General features: G+C 35.2%; 1 protein-coding gene across 1 annotated transcript in view; it reads left to right on the top strand.

Annotated features, from left to right (window-relative positions):
* LOC127448053 (kalirin-like) overlaps nt 1-22,396 on the top strand; it is a 325,245-nt gene that overhangs the window by 115,456 nt on the left and 187,393 nt on the right. Inside the window, exons 4-8 of the mRNA XM_051710307.1 lie at nt 7,580-7,772; nt 11,931-12,443; nt 18,301-18,423; nt 21,622-21,813; nt 21,902-22,033. Of these exons, the coding sequence (XP_051566267.1) occupies nt 7,580-7,772; nt 11,931-12,443; nt 18,301-18,423; nt 21,622-21,813; nt 21,902-22,033 (1,153 nt within the window). The remainder of the gene's footprint in view (nt 1-7,579; nt 7,773-11,930; nt 12,444-18,300; nt 18,424-21,621; nt 21,814-21,901; nt 22,034-22,396) is intronic.

The following is a 22,396-nucleotide window of genomic DNA, read 5'->3' as shown; positions in this document are numbered from 1 at the left end:
GGATGCCATGACTGGAATAATATACTAATAAATAAATATAAATGTTAGATTTAAAATATAATTAACATAACATAATAAATTATGTTAATTAATATTATAATTAATTGATATTATAAAATAAACAGTATATGGCTGGGTTTCCTGAAGCACTAATTTGAATGTTAGTAGCACTTAAGTAGTACTTAATCTCGAAGGCATGTTTCCCAAAAGCATCATTATCTAAGTAGTTCATAAAAACATTCACCAATTAACGAGACCTTTGAACCTATTTTAAGTCCATTGTAAGTGCAACTTAAACATATCTTTCTGGCATCTTTCACAGTTTATCAAAGACAATGGGACATTTAATAAATTGTATTAATATATTTTAATCATTGGAAAGCCATGGTAAACTATTTCAGAGGATAAAAAAAGTGTTGAAAAAATCGCTATGAAATCAATAGGCAGTCTCTGTAGTCTGTGCATGTGATGTGATCTAAATTACAAGACACGCAATACAGTATAATATTATATTAGCCTTCTTTGATAAGCATAATTGTAATGGCAATAGAAAGATGACATGTTCTTATTAAACAGATTCATTAAGAAGACATATGTGAGTAATGTGACCATGCAGTTTAAAACTTAAATTAATATGCCAAAATAAATCATTAAAATATGGCTAACAAAGGGGATTAGAATGAGAGTGTGCAATGAGTGATTCCCTCTCTCTTTCTCTCTTCATCCTACTCATCTTATTCCTTCCTTCAATGGCTGTTTCAAATCGGCTTGCAAATTGCATGTTGCTTAATGGCAGTAAGGCTACAAGTCACAGTGCCTTGAACTGTTACCAGATGATCTATTAATTTTTAGATAGGTCAATGAGTAGTAGTTCAGTACTGATGCCCATCATTTTAATCCTGTTCTGTGTGCATTTGTTCAGTTTCCAGACAAAGGAACAAAACTTTAGGTTACGTGAGAGCCCCTTATGATTCACATCGCGTAAATTCACGTTACATGCATTTATTGCGTCACTTTCATTAATCTTAATGATTGAGCATCAATACATCTGAAACTCCGTCTTACTAAAGCCATAATTATTTCTTTAATTAAATTCTGTATTAGTTAATACATATCGGCACCTCAAAAAGGTCAGAAACAACTTCCATGTATGTCAGTATTTCCACATTATTTTCATGTTGAGAAGACAACTCCTGGACATACTGGCCAAAGTGATCTGCACCAATTTGGACCAGACAGCTCCTGTAACGAAGCACTTAAGCTCAACTTTATAATGAGCGATCTACATGCTGGTTTGGGAAACAGGCATTACTCCAATGTAAGATAACGAGCAACGTAAGTTAAGATGATCGTAAAAGCTTAAGTTGCAAACTTATCGGGAAACCCAGCCCTTAAAAATAACAACATACTGTATAAAAGATATACACACATTCAAACATATTTATACAAACACATTCAGTACACAGTGTATTTTATGTATATACTGTAGATAAATTAAATATAAAATAAAAATAGATACAATTTTTGTTTCATTTTAAATCTTAGAATCATGACAGTGTTGTTTTGCATACTTGCAATCTTTAGTTAAGGACAAAATTACACATGTTTGGAATTTTCTATATGAAAGATGGCCTAATGTGCAATGTGTTTTGTTATTCTTAGTTAGTTTGTGTGGGATGAATCTATTTCTCTTGTTTATGTCCAGCTATGACATTTCTCAACACTCTGCCGATGGTGTGGGTTCGGCAGTTGCTCATCCCATCATATGAGAAATCTTTTAGATTTTACTGCTGTTGTTTTTGACTAGCTTCCCACTCAGACCTCAGAATGACAGGAAATGAGAGAGGCTTATATGTGCCATTATGTTGTTCCTAATCACGCAGCGTTTCTGTGATCTCTACTTTTCGTCTGACTTTGAGGCATACAGAAATCTCTGTGTTATTCATTTTGCCTTTACTGAAGTACTGGCTCTGGGAGTTATTTTAATCTTCCAATCTCTGTGCTGCTTCTAAAGCATGAGCCAGAAATAGAAGCTGGGCCATTTCTGCTTAACATGATGAGAACAGTCCTTCAGGAACTCCTGAAAAGGTGTCTGAACAAATGACTCTTTTATGTTCCAAGATCACATTTGTTGGAAGAGATTCAAATTGTAGGAAATTAGCGACATTGTGGCAGGGTATATTTACAACTGCCAACATTCATCACCAATAATATGTAAGAATTGTATAATGGAATTAGTTTAGGAATCTTAGCTACACTCGACCACCATTATATGAAGGATAATTGATAAATGATCAGATTAGAAATCTGAAAAAATGCGGGGCTTTGAAGCAAGGCCTCCCACAAAGGAGACTCGCGACTCCCCGTCCTGTGTGTAAGTCGTAGCGCAGAGAAGATAACTCTTTTTGGAACGTTGCGTTCCGAGCTTTCCTGAACTCTACATTGTGCGGAACCTGGGCAGAGGGGTGCTCAAGCAAAGCCAGCCAAAGAAGGGCTAAGAGAAGAGCAAGAGAGAAGAGAGAAGTGAAGAGCGTTCGTCCTAGGAGCGGAGGTTTTGTTGAGTTGAGGTTGGCTGCACCCCAAAGGTGTCTTGAGCCAATCAGTAGTGTCTTTTGCTTGGTCACATGGTCATTTCTGTCCTTCCCTCAAGATAATTAATTTATGGCCCATTGTGCATGAAAATAGGGCAATGTTTAATCATTAACTTTTATATCTTAAATAAAACAATTTATAACAATAAAATTAATTCACCCATTGCTCTCCACATGGGAAAACAAACTTTCATATACCAGGCACAAACTATTTCAACATGGATAATATAAGATTTAAATTTATAATCACCAATTTCTCAGTTATAAAAGTGATTACAAGTCTCTACACATATTTTAAAGGTACATCAGGCTACAATAATTTGTGTAAGATACATTTTTACTATCAAAAATAGACTGTGCATTGTGCAGTGTAGGATGATAATGCAAGAGTCTTTTGATAGTGTTATAGTTCATAATGATTGTATATACATTATAAAAAACATAAAATTGCCTTTTGAAGAGAGTTTTTAGTTTATGTTCAACTAAAACAGTTCAACGGTTCAGATCCAGTGTGTGTCTGTTCAATCTCTCTGTCTTGAACAATGAATTTTAGCATGTGATGGTCATGCTTCCACAGAGAATGTCTCATGTTCCCTTATTAGTCTGTTTTTTAAGTGTAAATTGGTTATATCATAGGACAGTGGATTTCCATGGGTTTCATAGAAGAGTAATCCCTAAGTGAATGGCCAGTCATGTGATGACCATTAATGTTTAGGGCATTTCTGATTTACAACATGGACGACGAGGTGTCTTGGTGCATCCACAGAACACTCTTTGTTCTCAGGATGGTTGACACTAAACAGAGCAGCTTTTATGGACTCTTTTCAGGCATCTTTAACTCACTTATGCCCGTTTTGGTAGACTTTTGGGCGTCAGCAGGGACAAGTCTTTTTTACACTGAGGAATTTCGGGGGCCTCTCTGTATAATTCCTCTTACTCTTCTTCTGTTTCCAAGCTCCTCAGATCTTACATAAATTATGTCATTTATATGGAAATTCAAGAGCCAGTGTGGCTCAGATGCAATGAGGTGGCTAAATGTGCTGCAAGTTATGCTGTGAAAGACACACTTGTACACCAATTTATAGTCACACATCCCCTCTTGTCCTTTTCTGGGGGTTAAGTTTAATATGAGTCAGACAGAGATTAATCAAAAAGTGTCCAAACTCTCAATGTATTGTATAAGAAGTCCATATAGGAATAAATAAATGTTTGAAAAGATTTCATAGTAATTTTGAGATTTTTTTTTTTCAACTTATAATGTTTAGAAAAAAGAAAGTGTGTATATGTATGAAAGGGGTTCTAGATGTATATTATCTTTATTATGTTAATCTTTTAATAAGGTTGCACCACCCTCTTCCTCTTTACCTTCCTCTGCTGCTCTGTAATGTCTGATTTACGAACAAATCATTCTTCTGATTCCATTCTCTTCAGTGAATTTGTTGAAATGAAATTACTGACGAAAATGTTCGTTGATGAAGGTATTTTTTTTATAATAATGATGACGGGGTGAAAAAGGAGCATCATGATGATAATCAAACAGTTTTAATTTAAACATAACCTGTTGACGAAAATATGGTGAGGAAAAAAAAATTCAATACATTAATAACGCACTTAATTATTTATTTTGAAGAAAATTTAGAAAAAATCAAATGAAGTAATAAAGTCATTTAGTGTGTTAGGGATTTCCCGCTTGAGCTGCGTGTGCTGAAAGAGCTGAACACCTGTACAATGAACTAACCAGTTAACACATCATTCAAACACATCCTATATATGTGAAATTAATCACTATATCCACAACATAAACAGGATATTACAACTTATATCTGCACAGACAATGAAATAAATGAACAGGTTAACCAGAGCTTTACGTGCTAGTCACAATGCATAACTTGCGTTGTAAATACGTTCTTTAAAAACATGCTACACACAACAAAAATATCCTAACTGTTTAAATGTAATAAATTCACAACAGAGTTACTTCTAAAGGAAGCTCATACTTCAGTATGTTTATCCTATGATATTTTTTCAGGAGCTCAGGTTTTCAAATATTTTTCAGTCTTACTTATTGAATATATTAATCCTCAAAATGTTTTTGATGTTTAAATAATTGTAAGAAGTTTGTAATTTTTAAAAAAAATATTTGAATATTTGAAAAATGTTTGGCCTGTTAAAGTGTTTTTGTCATTTTGCACATTAATGTCAAATAAAATGTGTTGGTAACACTTTAGAATAATTGTTTGTCATTAATAGGTAATTATGCAGGAATTAATACAGGATTAATGAGTAGTACTACATTAACACTTTAGTTACTATTATTAACTAATATGGAAACATGATTAACCATTCAGTAAGTAATAGCGAACTGATGACTGAGGTAGTTCACTGTTAGGTAATCACTAATTACTGAATTTGATTGTCCTCATTGAGAACTATCTACTAACTATGGCTAATTTAAAATAACTACTTATTAATTACTAATCAAAACATAAACAGTGTCTAAAATGTGAATGATTATGTTTTTATTGTGAACATGATCATGAAATGCGCCTTCAGAGAAACATGCGCCTTGTGTGTTTTTTGTTGGAATTAATTTATGAATGTAACAGCTCACTAAATCATGGCTACAGTGTCTGGTAGAGTATCATAGTCAGCTTACAGATGTTTGTGCCCAACATGTGTATTCCTTGGGATATCTCTATTCATTACAAATTATTAACTTCGGCAGGTGTGATATTGCTTGAGGTCTTTTTTAAATAATGAGTAATGAAATAAGAAATGAGTCAAGTGTTACCACATAAACACGAAGGAATTACTAATTATTTTAAAGTGAGGGTCATGGCAACGCATTATTGATTAATGAATACACACTTGAATATATACATTTTTTTTTTTTTTTTACAAAACATTTTTAAAATGAATTTTTTATTCATAGATACTGTAGGTTAATCTTACAAGAAGTGTTTAATTTTATGTAATGTGCTTTGTTTTTTCCCTGAGTAACTTAATGGATCCAATGAAAAAAAAAAAGAAAAGAATGAGTGTCACGTCCATCAAGCTTCTAATCCAATCAGGGCTGGCCATATTCAATGCTCGCACTGAAACTGAAAGAAGAACGAGTGCGATTTTGCTCCGCCCTCCCGTCGATCTGCCTGCATGCAGTAAACATTAACATACTTTCTGTTCTGTTCATACCGACCATAGGCCTGTCTAGGGCGGAAGTACACATATGGAATCGGCCTCATGCTGCACGCCGGTTTTCTCTCCGTTTTTTGTTGAAGTCTTGTGGAGATCAACACACTTGTCCTTTAGACACATAATTTTATTATTTAACTTTATGTTAAGATATAAGACATTTAAAACATGTAGTAACCATGAGCACCAGCAATTAAAAACATTATCCTGCTAAAGGTTTGTAGCCTGAGCAATTATGTTCAATTAATTCAATGATTCATAATTCAATGATTCATAATTCAGTGCCAGAAAAATTTGAGTGTTCATTACTAACTGACAAGTAACACCTCAGTTACAATTAATGGTTTATAATGTGTTTTCACTTTAAAAAAATGGTCTAGATAACGTTTAACTCCCAAGGAAGGAAACAGTAATATCTCATTAATTAATAATGCGTTACTATGTCCCTCATAGTAACCAGAATTATTTAAAAAAGACCTTCAGCGATCTCAAACATTCAGAATTTAATATTTTTTTAATGAACAGAAGAGATATCCCAAGGAATACACAGGTTGGGCACATACATCCCTGTATTTCTGTAAGGTAAGCTAAATATGATCATGGCCGTAACCACCACAGACATTGTGGGGGGACCCATAGACCCATAATATTGGTCTACTGATATGGGTTTTATCCATGGTTAATTATTACATTATTAAATTTGCTCCCCATCAATCCTGAATATGTGGTTACATCCTTGACTATGATACTCTACCAGACACTGTAGCCTTGGTTTAGCGAGCTGTTACATTCATAAATTAATTCCAACAAAGATCCCATGCATGATCTTGTTCACACTAAAACATTATCATTCACATTTTAGACACATGTTAATGTTTTGATTAGTAATTAATTAGTAGTTATTTTAAATTAGCCATAGTTAGTAGATAGTTCTCAATGAGGCAGATCAAATGCAGTAATTATTGATTAACTAACAGTGAACTACCTCAGTCATCAGTTCACTATTACATACTGATTGGTTAATCATGTTTCCATATTAGTTAATAATAGTAACTAAAGTGTTAATGTAGTACTACTCATTAATCCTGTGTTAATTCCTGCATAATTACCTATTAATGACAGACCATTATTCTAAATCGTTACCAGTGTGTTATTTTTGTCAATTGAAATATGTAATTTTAGTCAGAGTAAATCTTACTAAAATTAAAGAGTATGACATTTTGAAATATTGACTAAATTTAAAGGATATTTTCATCCAAAGACAAAAATTATGACAAAAATGTGTGAAACTTAACACTGATTGTAAGGCTTTTGACAGTTTTGTAATTTGGCGACGTGAGGACCCCGGATGACCAAGGTTCAAATATCAATCAGTGAAAGTGTGTGTGTGTATTACCCAATGTTAAAGTCATTGTTTTATTGTGTACTTAGATGATTAACTCATAATGTGTTTTTGCAATTGTATTTCGTATATTTTTATTTAGTATTTGCTGTTGCCCTTGTTGCTGCTCATATTCTTTGTTTCCTTGAATACCATAGTGTTCTTTGTAGTACTTTGGAGTAACATTTAAATATATGGTATACTATAAGAATATGGTAATCATACTGTACCATAAAACCTACCAAGGTATTACCATCTGAAACAACTAATGTTTAATGATGCCACCACAGTACTTTTTTGCTAATAGTTGACTAATAATTTCCACGTCTGTCTTCTGATATAGTCTCCCTCCCTCCCTCCCTCCCTCTCTCTCTCTCTCTCTCTCTCTCTCTCTCTCTCTCTCTCTCTCTCTCAGTGAGGATGTGTGTAAGAGGGGCTTCACTGTGATTATTGATATGCGTGGCTCCAAGTGGGATCTGATAAAGCCGTTACTGAAGACCCTGCAGGAAGCTTTTCCGGCTGAGATCTGTGTGGCTCTAATCATCAAACCAGACAACTTCTGGCAGAAACAGAAAACCAACTTTGGCAGTGCAAAGTTCACATTTGAGGTGATGCAATAACAGAGTAACCGTCTAGAACTAGTGCCTCATTGAGCTGCCTCTACAGCCACTACACACTGCAGCTGAATACTATTGACACTCCTCTTTTTAGTGGTGAATCCCATTCTGTACACACACGTTCAGATTTTTTATAACATCTGCATTCTACAACCAACCTTCAGCTAATAAATAAAAACAAAAAACAGCATCCATTTCAACAGGGTTTATTAAACATTACTGAGCAATAATACATCATTAGCCGTTGCTATTACTTTGGTCAAAAATAACCAAACAGGTTAAACTGTTAACATGCAGGGTTTTTTTTTGTTTGTTTGTTTGTTTGTTTGTTTTTTGTTTTGTTTTGTTTGTTTGTTTACTACCACTAGATGGTACTATGTCAACGAATATGAGTTCAAGAATGACTCGTGTTCTGTACACGCAGACTGAAAGTTTAGGTAATTCACTACATATTCAAATTCATATTTATCTTCAAAATGTATTTAAATGCGCATGTCACTCTCAAAGCTTTGCAGTTTGATAATCTTTTTTAGGGCTGTCAGTAGGTTAAAACAATTAATCACGATTTATCTATTGATTTCTTTATAGTTAACATGATTAATTATTCTCTGATTTCTAAATTTGCCAAAGTTGCCTCTCTCTCTCTCAAAATATTACACACTAACAGTATATTTTATACACTAACAGACAAAAGTTTGAATGCACTTAACTGAATGTGTGTTTCTCATTGTTTTATAAACCAATAACACTATTGTTCTCTTTGCTAAGGGTTTAAAATTTTATAAATTAGCAAATGCATTGTAACTCATTATTATGCAGTTATAGCAACAAGAATAAAAGGGCAACTGTCATGTAATACTTGTCAAATAGTGAGCATTTTAACTTACATGTTATAAATGCTTAATAAATACACTTATCCATACATATGTTAGTCAAAAACATAAAAATGCCTTAATCCATGAGTTATGTCACAAATTAACAAAAACATATAATGCTTCATATCCACTTTACATTAAGATACATGTTCATAGATTACTAATGTTGAATTAGTTTTATTAAGCATGTACACTATATTGCCAAAAGTATTCGCTCATCTGCCTTTAGACGCATATGAACTTAAGTGACATCCCATTCTTAATCCATAGGGTTTAATATGACGTCGGCCCACCCTTTGCATCTATAACAGCTTCAACTCTTCTGGGAAGGCTTTCCACAAGGTTTAGTAGTGTGTTTATGGGAATTTTTGACCATTCTTCCAGAAGCGCATTTGTGAGGTCAGACATTGATGTTGGACGAGAAGGCCTGGCTCGCAGTCTTCGCTCTAATTCATCCCAAAGGTGCTCTATCGGGTTGAGGTCAGGACTCTGTGCAGGCCAGTCAAGTTCTTCCACACCAAACTCGCTCATCCATGTCTTTATGGACCTTGCTTTGTGCACTGGTGCACAGTCATGTTGGAACAGGAAGGGGCCATCCCCAAACTGTTCCCACAAAGTTGGGAGCATGGAATTGTCCAAAATCTCTTGGTATGCTGAAGCATTCAGAGTTCCTTTCACTGGAACTAAGGGGCCAAGCCCAGCTCCTGAAAAACAACCCCACACCACAATGCAGTCAGACAAGTACCGTTCTCCAGGCAACTGCCAAACCCACACTCGTCCATCAGATTGCCAGATGGAGAAGCGTGATTCGTCACTCCAGAGAACGTGTCTCCACTGCTCTAGAGTCCAGTGGCGGCGTACTTTACACCACTGCATCCGACGCTTTGCATTGCACTTGGTGATGTATGGCTTGGATGCAGCTGCTCGGCCATGGAAACCCATTCCATGAAGCTCTCTATGCACTGTTCTTGAGCTAATCTGAAGGCCACATGAACTTTGGAGGTCTGTAGCGATTGACTCTGCAGAAAGTTGGCGACCTCTGCGCACTATGCGCCTCAGCATCCGCTGACCCCGCTCTGTCATTTTACGTGGCCTACCACTTCGTGGCTGAGTTGCTGTCATTCCCAATCGCTTCCACTTTGTTATAATACCACTGACAGTTGACTGTGGAATATTTAGTAGCGAGGAAATTTCACGACTGGACTTGTTGCACAGGTGGCATCCTAACACAGTACCATGCTGGAATTCACCGAGTTCCTGAGAGCGGCCCATTCTTTCACAAATGTTTGTAGAAGCAGTCTGCATGCCTAGGTGCTTCATTTTATACACCTGTGGCCATGGAAGTGATTGGAACATCTGAATTCAATTATGTGGATGGGTGAGCGAATACTTTTGGCAATATAGTGTATAACGTGACGCAAAATGGCTCAGTTTATGGCAAGTATTGGAAGTATCCATTTTTATTATTTTTATTAACCGTGTATTAATGATTTATAATGCATTTGTAAATGGCTTGTTTATCATTAACAACCCGCTTTATAAACCCTAAAAAAATTGAAAATTAATGTAAAGTGTTACCTAAAAACTTTTATTTAAAGGCTTATGCTTAAATTTCTGAAATTAGTTTTGTATAAAAATTTACATTGTGCCTACATATAAATTAATACAAAAATAATAATAATAATAAAACAAAAATTGGACCAGAGAGTAACGAGAAAGCTGCAGTTTTATGCTTATGACTTTCAAGAGGCTCAAATAAAAGATTTATAATATTATAAGAAGTATTTTTATTTATTTTTTTTTTATTTTTTTTTTGTCGCTACGTAATATTTCCATTTGTGTTTAATATTTTTGATAACATTACTATTATTTTTAAATGTGGAAAATATTAATAATACAAATATGTTTTAATATTCTTTTATAAAAGTGCTTTCAGATCCCCCAAAATAGCAAATAACATGCATCAAATATATTTTATTGTCAGGGTTGGGGAGTAACGGAATACATGTAACAGGAATATGTATTTAAAAGACAAAATATAAGTAACTGTATTCCACTACAGTTACAATTTAAATCATTGGTAATTAGAGTACAGTTACATTCAAAAAGTATTTTGATTACTGAAGAGATTACTTTACATTTTATTGTCATTTGTTTCATTTAATATTTAGTCCTTTCAGATGGAAAACATTTATACATATAAATGATGCGATCCAAAGTGCATTTGAACAGCGGTGAAACACTTTCTTATGATGTGTTACATTCATACGAGCAGACAGAGAAGTAAGTTTGAAGTAAGTTTGAAGCAGAAGAAATAGAAATAAACCTTGTGTAAACTGTCAGCTTTACGCTAAGATAAAAAGCTATTTCTAGACATTTTACATGCACATGTTACCAGACACGATCATATTTTTTATCAAGAAAATTCACGTTGGATCATAATTTCTTTTTTCTAGTAAGACCTTTGATATTAGGGCAAAAATCGTATTCTTGATAATAATTTTTGTATTGTTTTCCTGTAAAAATATAAAAAAATCCTTAAAACAAGATCAATTTGATTAATCTTGTTTTAGAAACAACACTGCATAAGATATTTAGGTTTTTCAGAGAATGTATTTTTAACATGTGTATTTTGTCTTACTGTACTGGCAGAGTTTTTATAGTCAAAACAAGTGAAAAAATCTACCAGTGCTGAAGAAGTAATCCAAAGTATTTAGAATACGTTACTGACCTTGAGTAATCTAACGGAATATGTTACAAATTACATTTTACAGCATGTATTCTGTAATCTGTAGTGGAATACATTTCAAAAGTAACCCTTCCAACCCTGTTTATTGTTTCAGCAGTTTCTTATCATTAATATTAGTATTTTGCTATTATATGATATTTCAGGTAATATTTCAACATGCTGAGCTTCAATGATATTGAAGTTTCATTTTACAAAGACTGCAAAGGACTCAGATAAATGACAGGATTTTGGCAGCCCAACCTTTTTTTAATACTGTATAATATTACAAATTGGTTTATAATAGCTGAATGGTTTGTGAAAAAAGTTCTTATTTGTTCTTATTTTTTGTCTTTTTGCCATTACAAAAACCTGCTGTGTATTGAAAACTGTCTGTACTGTACACTAAGCAGTGCTGACTCCGTTGTTAAAATATCATCCACACTTTTTCCCACATTATAATTAATTCATGGCTCACACCAAAATGAGAAGCAGGCCATCTTTAAGTTCACCCATATCTCACATGTCTGTTTTTCCTGTTGCTGACAGACTAGCATGGTGTCCGTCGAGGGTTTGACCAAGCTTGTGGACCCGTCTCAGTTAACGGATGACTTTGAGGGCTCGCTTGAGTATAATCACGAGGAATGGATAGAACTCCGAGTCTCTCTGGAGGAGTTCCTGTCCAGTGCCACTCACCTACTCTCTCGTCTGGAGGACCTGCAGGAGACACTGGCCAAGAAGGAGTTCCCGGTGGATGTGGAGGGCTCACGGCGGCTCATTGACGAGCACACCCAGCTGAAGAAGAAGGTGATGAAGGCTCCAGTGGAGGAGCTGGATCACGAGGGTCAGCGTCTGCTGCAGTGCATCCGCTCCAGTGATGGCTTCTCAGGGAAGAACTGTATCTCTGGTAGTGCTGACTTCCAGAGTGTGGTTCCTAGGATTGCCAGTCTGCTGGATAAACTCCACAGCACCAGACAGCACCTCCACCAGATGTGGCACCTGAGGAAGCTGAAGCTGGACCAGTGTTTCCAGCTCCGACTGTTTGAACAGGACGCAGAGAAGGTGAGTGAGTGCTGGTTTAACCCAGCTGAACAAACAACAAACCACACTTACCAGTACAGTACAATACAGCAGGATGTGTTCTTTTGTTAAGATACATCTGGACGGAGTAGCTGGATGGATTGAAGTGCATTTTTTACACTATGTTTAACTTGACATAACATCCAAAAAATGCAGCGTTAATGGTGGGAGATGCTGTAAATCTATAATTTATAAAAGTCCTAATGTCTACCTTGAACAGATTGATGAACTCAGTTGCAAAATGGATTGCTTTTGGCAGTGATTGAAAGCTTGAAGTTGTTGAAGCTTATGGTCAATGATTTGGAAATAAAACAAACAATATTTTGTAGGGGTGCACAATATATCTATGTATCACAATATATATACACTGGTGACCAAAAGTTTGGAATAATGTACAGATTTTGCTCTTATGGAAAGAAATTAGTACTTTTATTCATCAAAGTGGCATTCATCTGATCACAATGTATAGTCAGGACATTAATAACGTGAAAAATTACTATTACAATTTGAAAAAAAAAAAAAAAAAACATTCTACTTCAACTACTTCAAAGAGTTCTCATCAAAAAATCCTCCACGTGCAGCAGTGACAGCTTTGCAGATCCTTGACATTCTAGCTGTCAGTTTGTCCAGATACTCAGGTGACATTTCACCCCACGCTTCCTGTAGCACTTGCCATAGATGTGGCTGTCTTGTCGGGCACTTCTCACGCACCTTACAGTCCAGCTGATCCCACAAAAGATCAATGGCATTAAGATCCATAACACTCTTTTCCAATTATCTGTTGTCTAATGTCTGTGTTTCTTTGCCACTCTAACCTTTTATTTTTGTTTTTCTGTTTTAAAAGTGGCTTTTTCTTTGCAATTCTTCCCATAAGACCTGCACCCCTGAGTCTTCTCTTTACTGTTGTACATTAAACTGGTATTGAGTGGGTAGAATTCAATGAAGCTGTCAGCTGAGGACATGTGAGACGTCTATTTCTCAAACTAGAGACTCTGATGTACTTTGTCTTTGAAGACTGTAGTGTACACCTTTGTATGAAATCTTCAGTTTTTTGGCAATTTCAAGCATTGTATAGCCTTCATTCCTCAAAACAATGATTGACTGACGAGTTTCTAGAGAAAACTGTTTCTCTATTGCCAATTTTGACCTAATATTGACCTTAAGACATGCCAGTCTATTGCATACTGTGGCAACTCAAAAACAAACACAAAGACAATGTTAAGCTTGTGAGCAAAACTTGCTGCAAATAAATAAGTAAATCATTTAGCCTAAGTTTTCAATGGCAGCAACCTTAGGCGATTATATTTCGCCACGTGGCCCCATTTTTTTTGGGCCAAACGATTTACTTTTTTATTTATTTGTAGCAAGTTTTTGCTCACAATGACATCAGAGTGATGTCATTTTGTTGTTTTCAAAAAGTCATAGAAATACACCAAGAATCGTGCAAACGTCTTTATACATTTTTAAGATATGAGCAATCAAACATAGTGGCCTTGTTTTTTTTTTGTTTTTTTGGGGCCACCCTTATATATATATATATATATATATATATATATATATATATATATATATATATATATATATATAGCAAAAATTGATACATTATATGCAATATATGTATATAATTAGCTCTGCTAAAGACTAAATGGAAAAAATAGCAGTTTATTCTGGTGTAGAACCACCCACTTAAATGGAAAAATGTATTTACATAATTGCGTGGCAGTCTCCACAAACAGTTGTACAGAAAACAATGGAATAAGTAAAACATTTGATAAGTACAGACTTTTTCACATATATACAGTAAATCTATAAAAAAAAAAAAAATAAATAAAAAAAAAAAATTAAAAAAGCAGAATATACTGTGATTATTTCATCCTCGAAATTGTATCGATCTAGTACCTTGTAAACATCTTTATTTCAGGTGGACTGATAAAAAATAAATAAACAAATCCTGTGCACTTTTACTCTTGAATGAGCTTACATCCAGCCAATCAGATAACAGCTTGCCAGATAAAGAAGGTGCTTTCCAGTTTTCTGTGCAATAAACTTCAGACGGTCAGTAAACAGACTGTGATTGATCAGTGGTCTACTGTCTGAGGCTGAGACTAACCACTTCGGAATTACACACTAAAGGCCCCAGCACATGTACGGCGAAGTGCTCCTTCGTTCTTCACCCAGAGGCAAAATGAAGTTAGTAAAGCCGAGCAACAACATACTGTTTGTTATTCAGACTCCGGCCACGCCACTGGGGGAGGCGTTTAGAGCTACATTTAAATATGATGACACTGTAAAACATAACTAATAAACTAATATGACATTAAAATGTGTTATCAATGACTTCATGCCTCATGCTACGAGTAGAATTCACACAAGATCAGTAAAAGAAGTTGTTTTAACAACTTGATGATTAAATTAAACAAAAAATCACATGACATGTTCTTGGAAAATGTCCCTATATGATTGATTGTACAGATGTAGGTAAGTCTGCAGCAGTTTGCTAATAACTCTGCACACTGTTGTGTTCATGTTGACTGAAGAACGTAACCATAATTAGCTGCTGGCGTCAAAGTAGATGGAGCTCCATGTCACACATAACAATGACGTGGACTAATGGCAGTAAGATGGTGTTTAGCAGCCGGGTTGAAAGTTCTCCATGGCGAGCTGTTAAGAACCACCGAAACAAACTCAAAAACACCTTCGTTTTGGCCAGATTTTTTTGTAAATGACTTCACTCCAGTTAATTCTTCGATTTAATAGGAAGTATGCAAGGGCTTTAATGCCACTTACTGCTGCAGTTAATAATGGAGTTGGCATAAACAGTAAAAACCCTGTTTTTACACACACACACACACACACACACACACACTCACACTTATGCCAGTGTCCAGTGACTAGACATGATTCAAGAATAACCTAATTTTTATAAGTGCAGTTTTTAAATCACTGTAACCCCACACTATGTGTGTTCATACATGACAAATATACAAGTACATATATAAGTTTGTGTATATGTACGTAATGCCCGGGAGGACATTTATTGCATCTCTCTGTGAACACCACTCATGACACAAACAGTTTGGACACTTGCCTCTCTAAACAAAAGTGATTGTAGTCATGAATAGCCATATATCTCTGTAAGACTATTCTAAACATACATTTCTCTACTGTCTTACATGACATATTTGGATTAAAGTATTCATAATGCCTTATAATATACAGTGTATTGCATTATCTCTTTTGATAAATAATAGTAGTTGCAGTATAGTGTAGTATAGTATAATAATAATAATCATAATCATAATAATCATTATTATTATTATTATTATTATTAGGCTATTATTATGAAAATGCATACACAAGGCACTTTTTATTATTAGAAACTACAAAAGTAAGAGTAACATTTAAAAATGGGTGTTTAATTTAGTTTTAACACACTTCCGGTTTAAGCCCCGCCCACACCCAGTTCTATCCGAATACAGAGAGAGATACAGATAATTTTGTCATATGAACAAATACAGATACAGATAATGTCTTTGCTGTACACCCCTAGTATAAAGTATAGTATAGTTTAGCGTAGAATAGTGTATGGTATAATATAGTATAGTATAGTATAGTATAGTATAGTATACCAACTTGGAAACTAAACCTGATAAAGTGCTGTGTAGATGCAGGTACTTTGTTCTGATGATTTCATTTCTTTTATTTTTAGCTTCAGCGCACACAACATTTCGCTCGTCGTGAGTGATCATGATTGAAAATAATTTGTCTGTCAGTGTGCCAGACCTCCTAATGTTAAAAGGCCAAGAGCGAACAGTCATTCTGCTAATTAATACCTCTGTCCAACTTCTATTAGTCTAGACCTGTCAGATTAAACCATCCATATAATGTAATAGGAATGCAGGCAGTCAATGAGATTATCAATTATACTCTCTCTCTCAGCTCTTATCTTGATTACAAGTGCTATTAATTTGCAGTTCTAATGAAATATTTATTTAGGACAGTTATTCCGCTTTGAAGGATGAATTGTTTATATTTCCAAAGCAGCTGAGGCCAAGGCAGTGCAACATGGTGGCAGAATTTTAATGACATTGGTATTTGTTTTTATTATTTTGGTTTTATTAGTTGGTATATATATTTTTTTTTCTTCTTCCAATTTTTAAGAGTGTTTAAATGCTAAATTTGTCAGTATTTTATTTTTTTTATTTTTTTTACTTTGCCTGTAAAATACATGTTTTTATTATTATTATTATTATTATTATTATTATTATTATTATTATTATTATTTAATAAATGGCGTTTTTTTGGTTTTTGTTTTTCTTTACAAACAATCACTGTCACCAATGCTTCTACCATTATCAAACTAAGAATCTGGGTAACACTTAGAATTAATGTTCCCTTTATTAAGGGTTTATAAATGGGTTAATTAATGGCTAATAAGTACTGTAGTTAACAAATGCATCATTTATATGCAGTTATAACAAAATGCATAAAAGGGCATAACACTTTCATCCAGTACTTGCCAAACAGTGGGCAATTTGACTTACATGTACATTTTATAAATCCTTAATAAATGCACTTATTCATACTTATGTTACTCAATCTAAAATTCATGATTTATGTCACAATGTAGCAAAAAATAGACTTTATAGTAAGATTAAAATCATCATGTCATTTTGTTTATTTTCATGACTGTACTGTCTTGACTAACTTGTGTTGACACTTTTCATGTCACCTTGATGTCAAAAGAATGATTTTAACTAGTCCTAGTTACCTAAAGTCCTCTGCAAAAACAATTTTCAGCTCGTCTTGCTCATTCACGGCATATATCATATAATAAAACCTGATGACCATTAAATCATACTGAACTTCATGTACAGGTTTCTTATGTTGGCAACTCCTTAATGAACACTTCATATGTGCCCTCTTTACATTAAGGTACATTTCCATCGTTTACTAATTTTGAGTAAGTGTTATTAAGCATTTATTACATGTAAGGTAAAATGGCTCACAATTTGCATGTATTGCAGGAAAGTCACCCTTTTATGCATGTTGTTATAACCACATCTAAGTGATTTGAAATGCATTTGTAAATAACTTATCAGTCAAAAATGATCCTCTTTGCAATCAGCTTCACACATTATACCAAAATCCACTTGAAGGTCGATCAAGGCCATGATCAGAGCTTTATTCCAGGACATGAATGATACATGTTTTACCTTAGATTAAACATAGTTTGAATAAGTTTCATAATTTATCATAATCTGAAGGAGTCAAAGCACCCCAAATTGAAGAATAATGCAATATATGATGTCACAGGTGGTACAGGTGAACTCTGATGTTTAAAAAATCCTTTATGATGCAGACTGTGTTTAAAAAAAAGTTGCTAGACCAGCGTTCCAGACAGTATAAATCCTTTAAAAGGTCCTACAGCTGATATCTGTGTTTTAATGCAGCATTTTATCAACATTATCTTAATAAGAAGGGTTGCCATTACTGCACAGCAAACATCCCATGAAACCTTGCTGATTGCAAGCAATATGTCAATTTTCCGACTTAAGCACACAGTGCTTTTACTCCAAAGACGTCTCCATTTATGAACATGCTTATCTAAATGGATTCCTTATCGTCTGCTGAAACAAATTGTTTGACATTTTTACATTTGTCATACTGAAAGTCCTGTTATCCGCCCTGAGTTTGTTGTACGCTAGTATTTGTGTGTTTGATTCATAATGTGTGCTGTCAAATTAATAACAAAACCCCAACTGTAATGATGTGTGAACTTCATGAATCAATAGTGGAGAATGATGTGTAATGATTTTATATCCTCCTGTCTCTGTAGATGTTTGACTGGATCAGTCACAATAAGGAGTTATTTCTTCGGAGTCACACAGATATCGGCGTAAGTTACCAGCACGCCGTGGAGCTGCAGACGCAACACAACCACTTTGCCATGAACTCTATGGTAAGTCAGTCATCAGTGATGTCACATCACATACTCTGATGTTATGGTCAGTCTTTACCATAGGTGTTTGTACAGATTCTGTTTGCTGGTGGTGTAAAATTTCCCTAACCCCTTAATTTGCAATTCCATTCATATTTTTTCTCTGTCGTTTTGTTTTTATAAAACATTTGTGTTTATTCTAGCACACTTTTTTTCAGTTTTCTTGGTTCCAGAAATATTTTTCCCATTCATTTCTTCAATAGGGGTTTCATAAAATCCTTCATACAAGAGTTGTAAGCCATGAACCAAACCAGCCAGCTCCGAGGTGAATCACAACATTACAACTTTAATTTGAAGCAAAAATGTATTTGAAAATCAGACAAAAAGACAAAGATACAAGACTCTATACTTAACGTCTTTAATGACGGAATGAGCTAAAATCCCATGAAGCATTACGAATGTTTCATTGAATTGTAGGCGGTTGCTGCAGAGCTCTTTTGGTGTGCTTTGTTGGCTGTGATTCTCTAAATGGTGGATATTCCCCCTCAGGATCATGGGTAGTGTAGTTCTTTAGCAGAAATTACGTTATTTAACACTACTTTTTTAATATTGAAATAATATTTATTAATTAATATTGAGTTGAAATAAAGTACTGGTGGCTTTAACAGAAGCATATGCAATCAGTTAACAACACTGGAGCTCATGGTAGGTCTGTCTTTAAAGGTTTATAAGTTATTGTTAATAATCAATTCCTCTGTAGAAAATGAATGGGATTTTTACTTTCAGAACCAGACTGTTGTTCTGAAACTGCTGCAAAACGTAAAACGCAGCAACTAAAAGTCATTTTGCAAAAATGTAATTATAGCAATGTTCATTCTATGAGACTAGGTTGAGAAATTTTGAAGAATGTTCACTTCACATTGCTCTTTTCCATACAATACATATTGTAACCATGGGCTGTCGAGGCTCCTAAAAAAATAAAATAAATCATCATAAAAGTGGTCTCCTGAAGCCATACTATACTGTATTTTATTTTATTTTTTTTTTTAAGAATAGGCCAAATGTTAAATTGTTATGCATTGAAAATCTTCCCTTTCAATACAGTCTCATGACAACTCGCAGTAATTCATACAAGATCGCGAAATCACAAGATATTGTACGACTTGGTTCTTACGAAAGTTAGGACTTTAATTCCCACAGAGACCAGCCAGTCAATTACAAAGCTATACAAAACAGGTATTAATTTTCAGCTAGCCTCCTTTCCAACACTTTATTTTAAGAAAGGAAATGTCAGTTTAAAAATGTGGCTGCTGTATGTCAATAACCTGTAATACACTTCCCTCATCTTGTTCCAAACCTGTTGTTTTCTTTATTCCATGGTAAATTAAAGATATTTTCCTATTCAAATCATGGTTAGGTTTAGGGTTTGGGAAAGGGGTTACACTTTATGATTAGTTTTAAGTTTGGGTAAGGGGGTAACTTGTACGATTTCTTAAAATTTTACCATCTCCTACTAAAGCAATATCACAATAGCAAGAGTGCTGTATGGCCCTATTTCAGCACAACGGTGAGTCAGCCGCAGGCCTACAATTACCTGTGTCTGTCACGACTCCCAAGCAGAGATGAACAGTAAAGCTAAAGCTGTTTAACTCCATTCCTCAGCTGTAGTGTTAGTCAGCTTGCTGAAGATAATGGAATCTTCTCTGTCTAAAATAGCCGTCCAAGAGGGGTCCTCCCTGAGTATTTCATGGTAGCTGGTTTGCAAGAGTGATGTTAATGTTTACATCTCCTCTAAATGCAGCAACTCTAGTAAAAGGTATGTGTAATTTCTTCTTCTGTTGTGTCTCTTAGCTGTGATAAGCCTTAATGCTGAAGCTGGTAAGTTTAAAGGTCAAGTGTGTAACTTTTTATGTCAAAATACGTTCCAATTTTCCAATTTGCTGTTCATTGACAACTATAAGTAAGCCATTCGTGGGTTTAAATATAAACACTGATCCTCCCAGGCACTATAAAAACATTGATGTTTATATTTTGTGTGGTCCGCTTAGCTCCACCCATCCCTTTCTAGCTCAGCCTACAGTGTTAGTTTGGGGGCGTGGCTACTTAAACTAACTTTTGAACCAGGAGAATATGAACAACCATGGCAGACTTGTACAGTGGAAAATAAATTTAGCTTTGTTTACAAATGTTAAAGCCAAAATTAGAAGACTTGCTAAAAGGCACAGAGACAGAGAATGGAGTATAACAAGAGTGAACCCTGGCATCGCATTTACAAGGTGGAGGACAGACATACACCACCAATAATGAGATCACTCTGGCAAATGGGAGCGCCAATAACGAGATTTCCGCACAAGTTGCTAATGCACTGCACCCCCCTCCCCCCATCAACAACAGCGATCTCACCTAGGGTGCCAAAATGATCAGAAACGGCACTGTCATTACGCTTACTAGTTACCAGAACATCCTCATGTTCTCTATCCCACGCACCGCACATCCAGCTGCCGTTCAATCCTGCGATGTTATCGGATGACCTGATTCCTCTGCCATGCTTTCTGCCCGGTGTGTTTATGTTACAGTGGTCTTGTTCATTACGGTATTAAACGATTATCACCTTTTATTTAGTATTGCCTTATTGTTCATTGGGAATCAGAGAGTGCGAAAGGGCGTGGTGAGTGTAAGGGATGTTGACAAAAGTTGTTTGAAAATTTTATTTTTGTCATTCCGTTTGGTGCCACTAGTAGCGCAGAAATTACACACTTCACCTTTAACTCTTTTTTTTTTCCCAGCTGTAATGTAGTGGAGTGAAAGACAATGCTGATGACTCTTGGAACATCTCTCATCCAATCAGATTTGAGGAACAGAACTATCTGTTGTATAATAATTATTACTACTTGTCATGAGACCTGGTTGGTCCCCTCTGTCGAAACTCTCAAAAATAATTTACATATAGGCATATGCAAATTTACTTCACCAAGTCGTTTGATGTAAATGATACAAAATGCCAGAGGACATGGAATGTAGTGCTTGACAACTTCTATGATACTTTTTGTCATTTTTGGAGCTTGAGAGCCCATGGTCACCATATGCTTTCATTGTATGGAAAATAGCGGTACGAACATTCTGCAAAATATCTGCTTTCCCTCCTTCAAAACTTCTACAAAGACAATCCACTTACAGGTGCCCAGATATTACACTGCTCTCTGATGTCGTATTTCTCAGAATGCATACGTGAACATAAACCGCATCATGTCGGTGGCATCGCGGCTGTCAGAGGCGGGTCACTACGCATCACAGCAGATCAAACAGATCAGCACGCAGCTCGATCAGGAGTGGAAGAGTTTTGCCGCCGCTCTTGATGAACGCAGCACCATCCTCGCCATGTCTGGTGTCTTCCATCAGAAATCTGAACAGGTACTGAATCTCTCCTTTAAACTTTTGCTATAGAACTTTTATTGATTTGGATGATGGAGTTATTTGTAAGGTGTCTCTCTGTGTTCAGTTTCTGTCGGGTGTGGAAGCATGGTGTAAAATGTGCAGTGAAGGTGGTTTGCCATCTGAGATGCAGGATCTGGAATTGGCAATTCACCATCACCAGACACTCTATGAACAGGTCACACAGGCTTATACAGAGGTGAGAAAAAATTAGAACAAATCAGTAAACCAATCCTTATTAAGCTGCTGACACAACAGGAAAATTATGTCCCAGTGTTGTTGTACTACTTTATTTCACAGATCTCCACCCAAACTCTGTGTTTTAACTGTCTTGTGTATGGTTGGGTATTTATCTGCATGCTCTTAAACCCTCCAGCCTTTGACCAATGATACTATTGAATGATCGGACATTGGAGAATGTGTAGATTGTGTTTAAAGCTGCATTTAGATCAGTTTCATACAAGTTTTGTATATAACCTATAGCACATGATATTGTGTGCTTATTATGTGTTTCGAAGCAATATAACCTTAATGTGTAATCATGAAAAGGTAAGTATTGTAA

The sequence above is a fragment of the Myxocyprinus asiaticus genome, chromosome 11, assembly GCF_019703515.2.
Source record: "Myxocyprinus asiaticus isolate MX2 ecotype Aquarium Trade chromosome 11, UBuf_Myxa_2, whole genome shotgun sequence".
Lineage (NCBI taxonomy): Eukaryota > Metazoa > Chordata > Actinopteri > Cypriniformes > Catostomidae > Myxocyprinus > Myxocyprinus asiaticus.
This window is presented reverse-complemented; position numbering and strand designations above follow the sequence as displayed.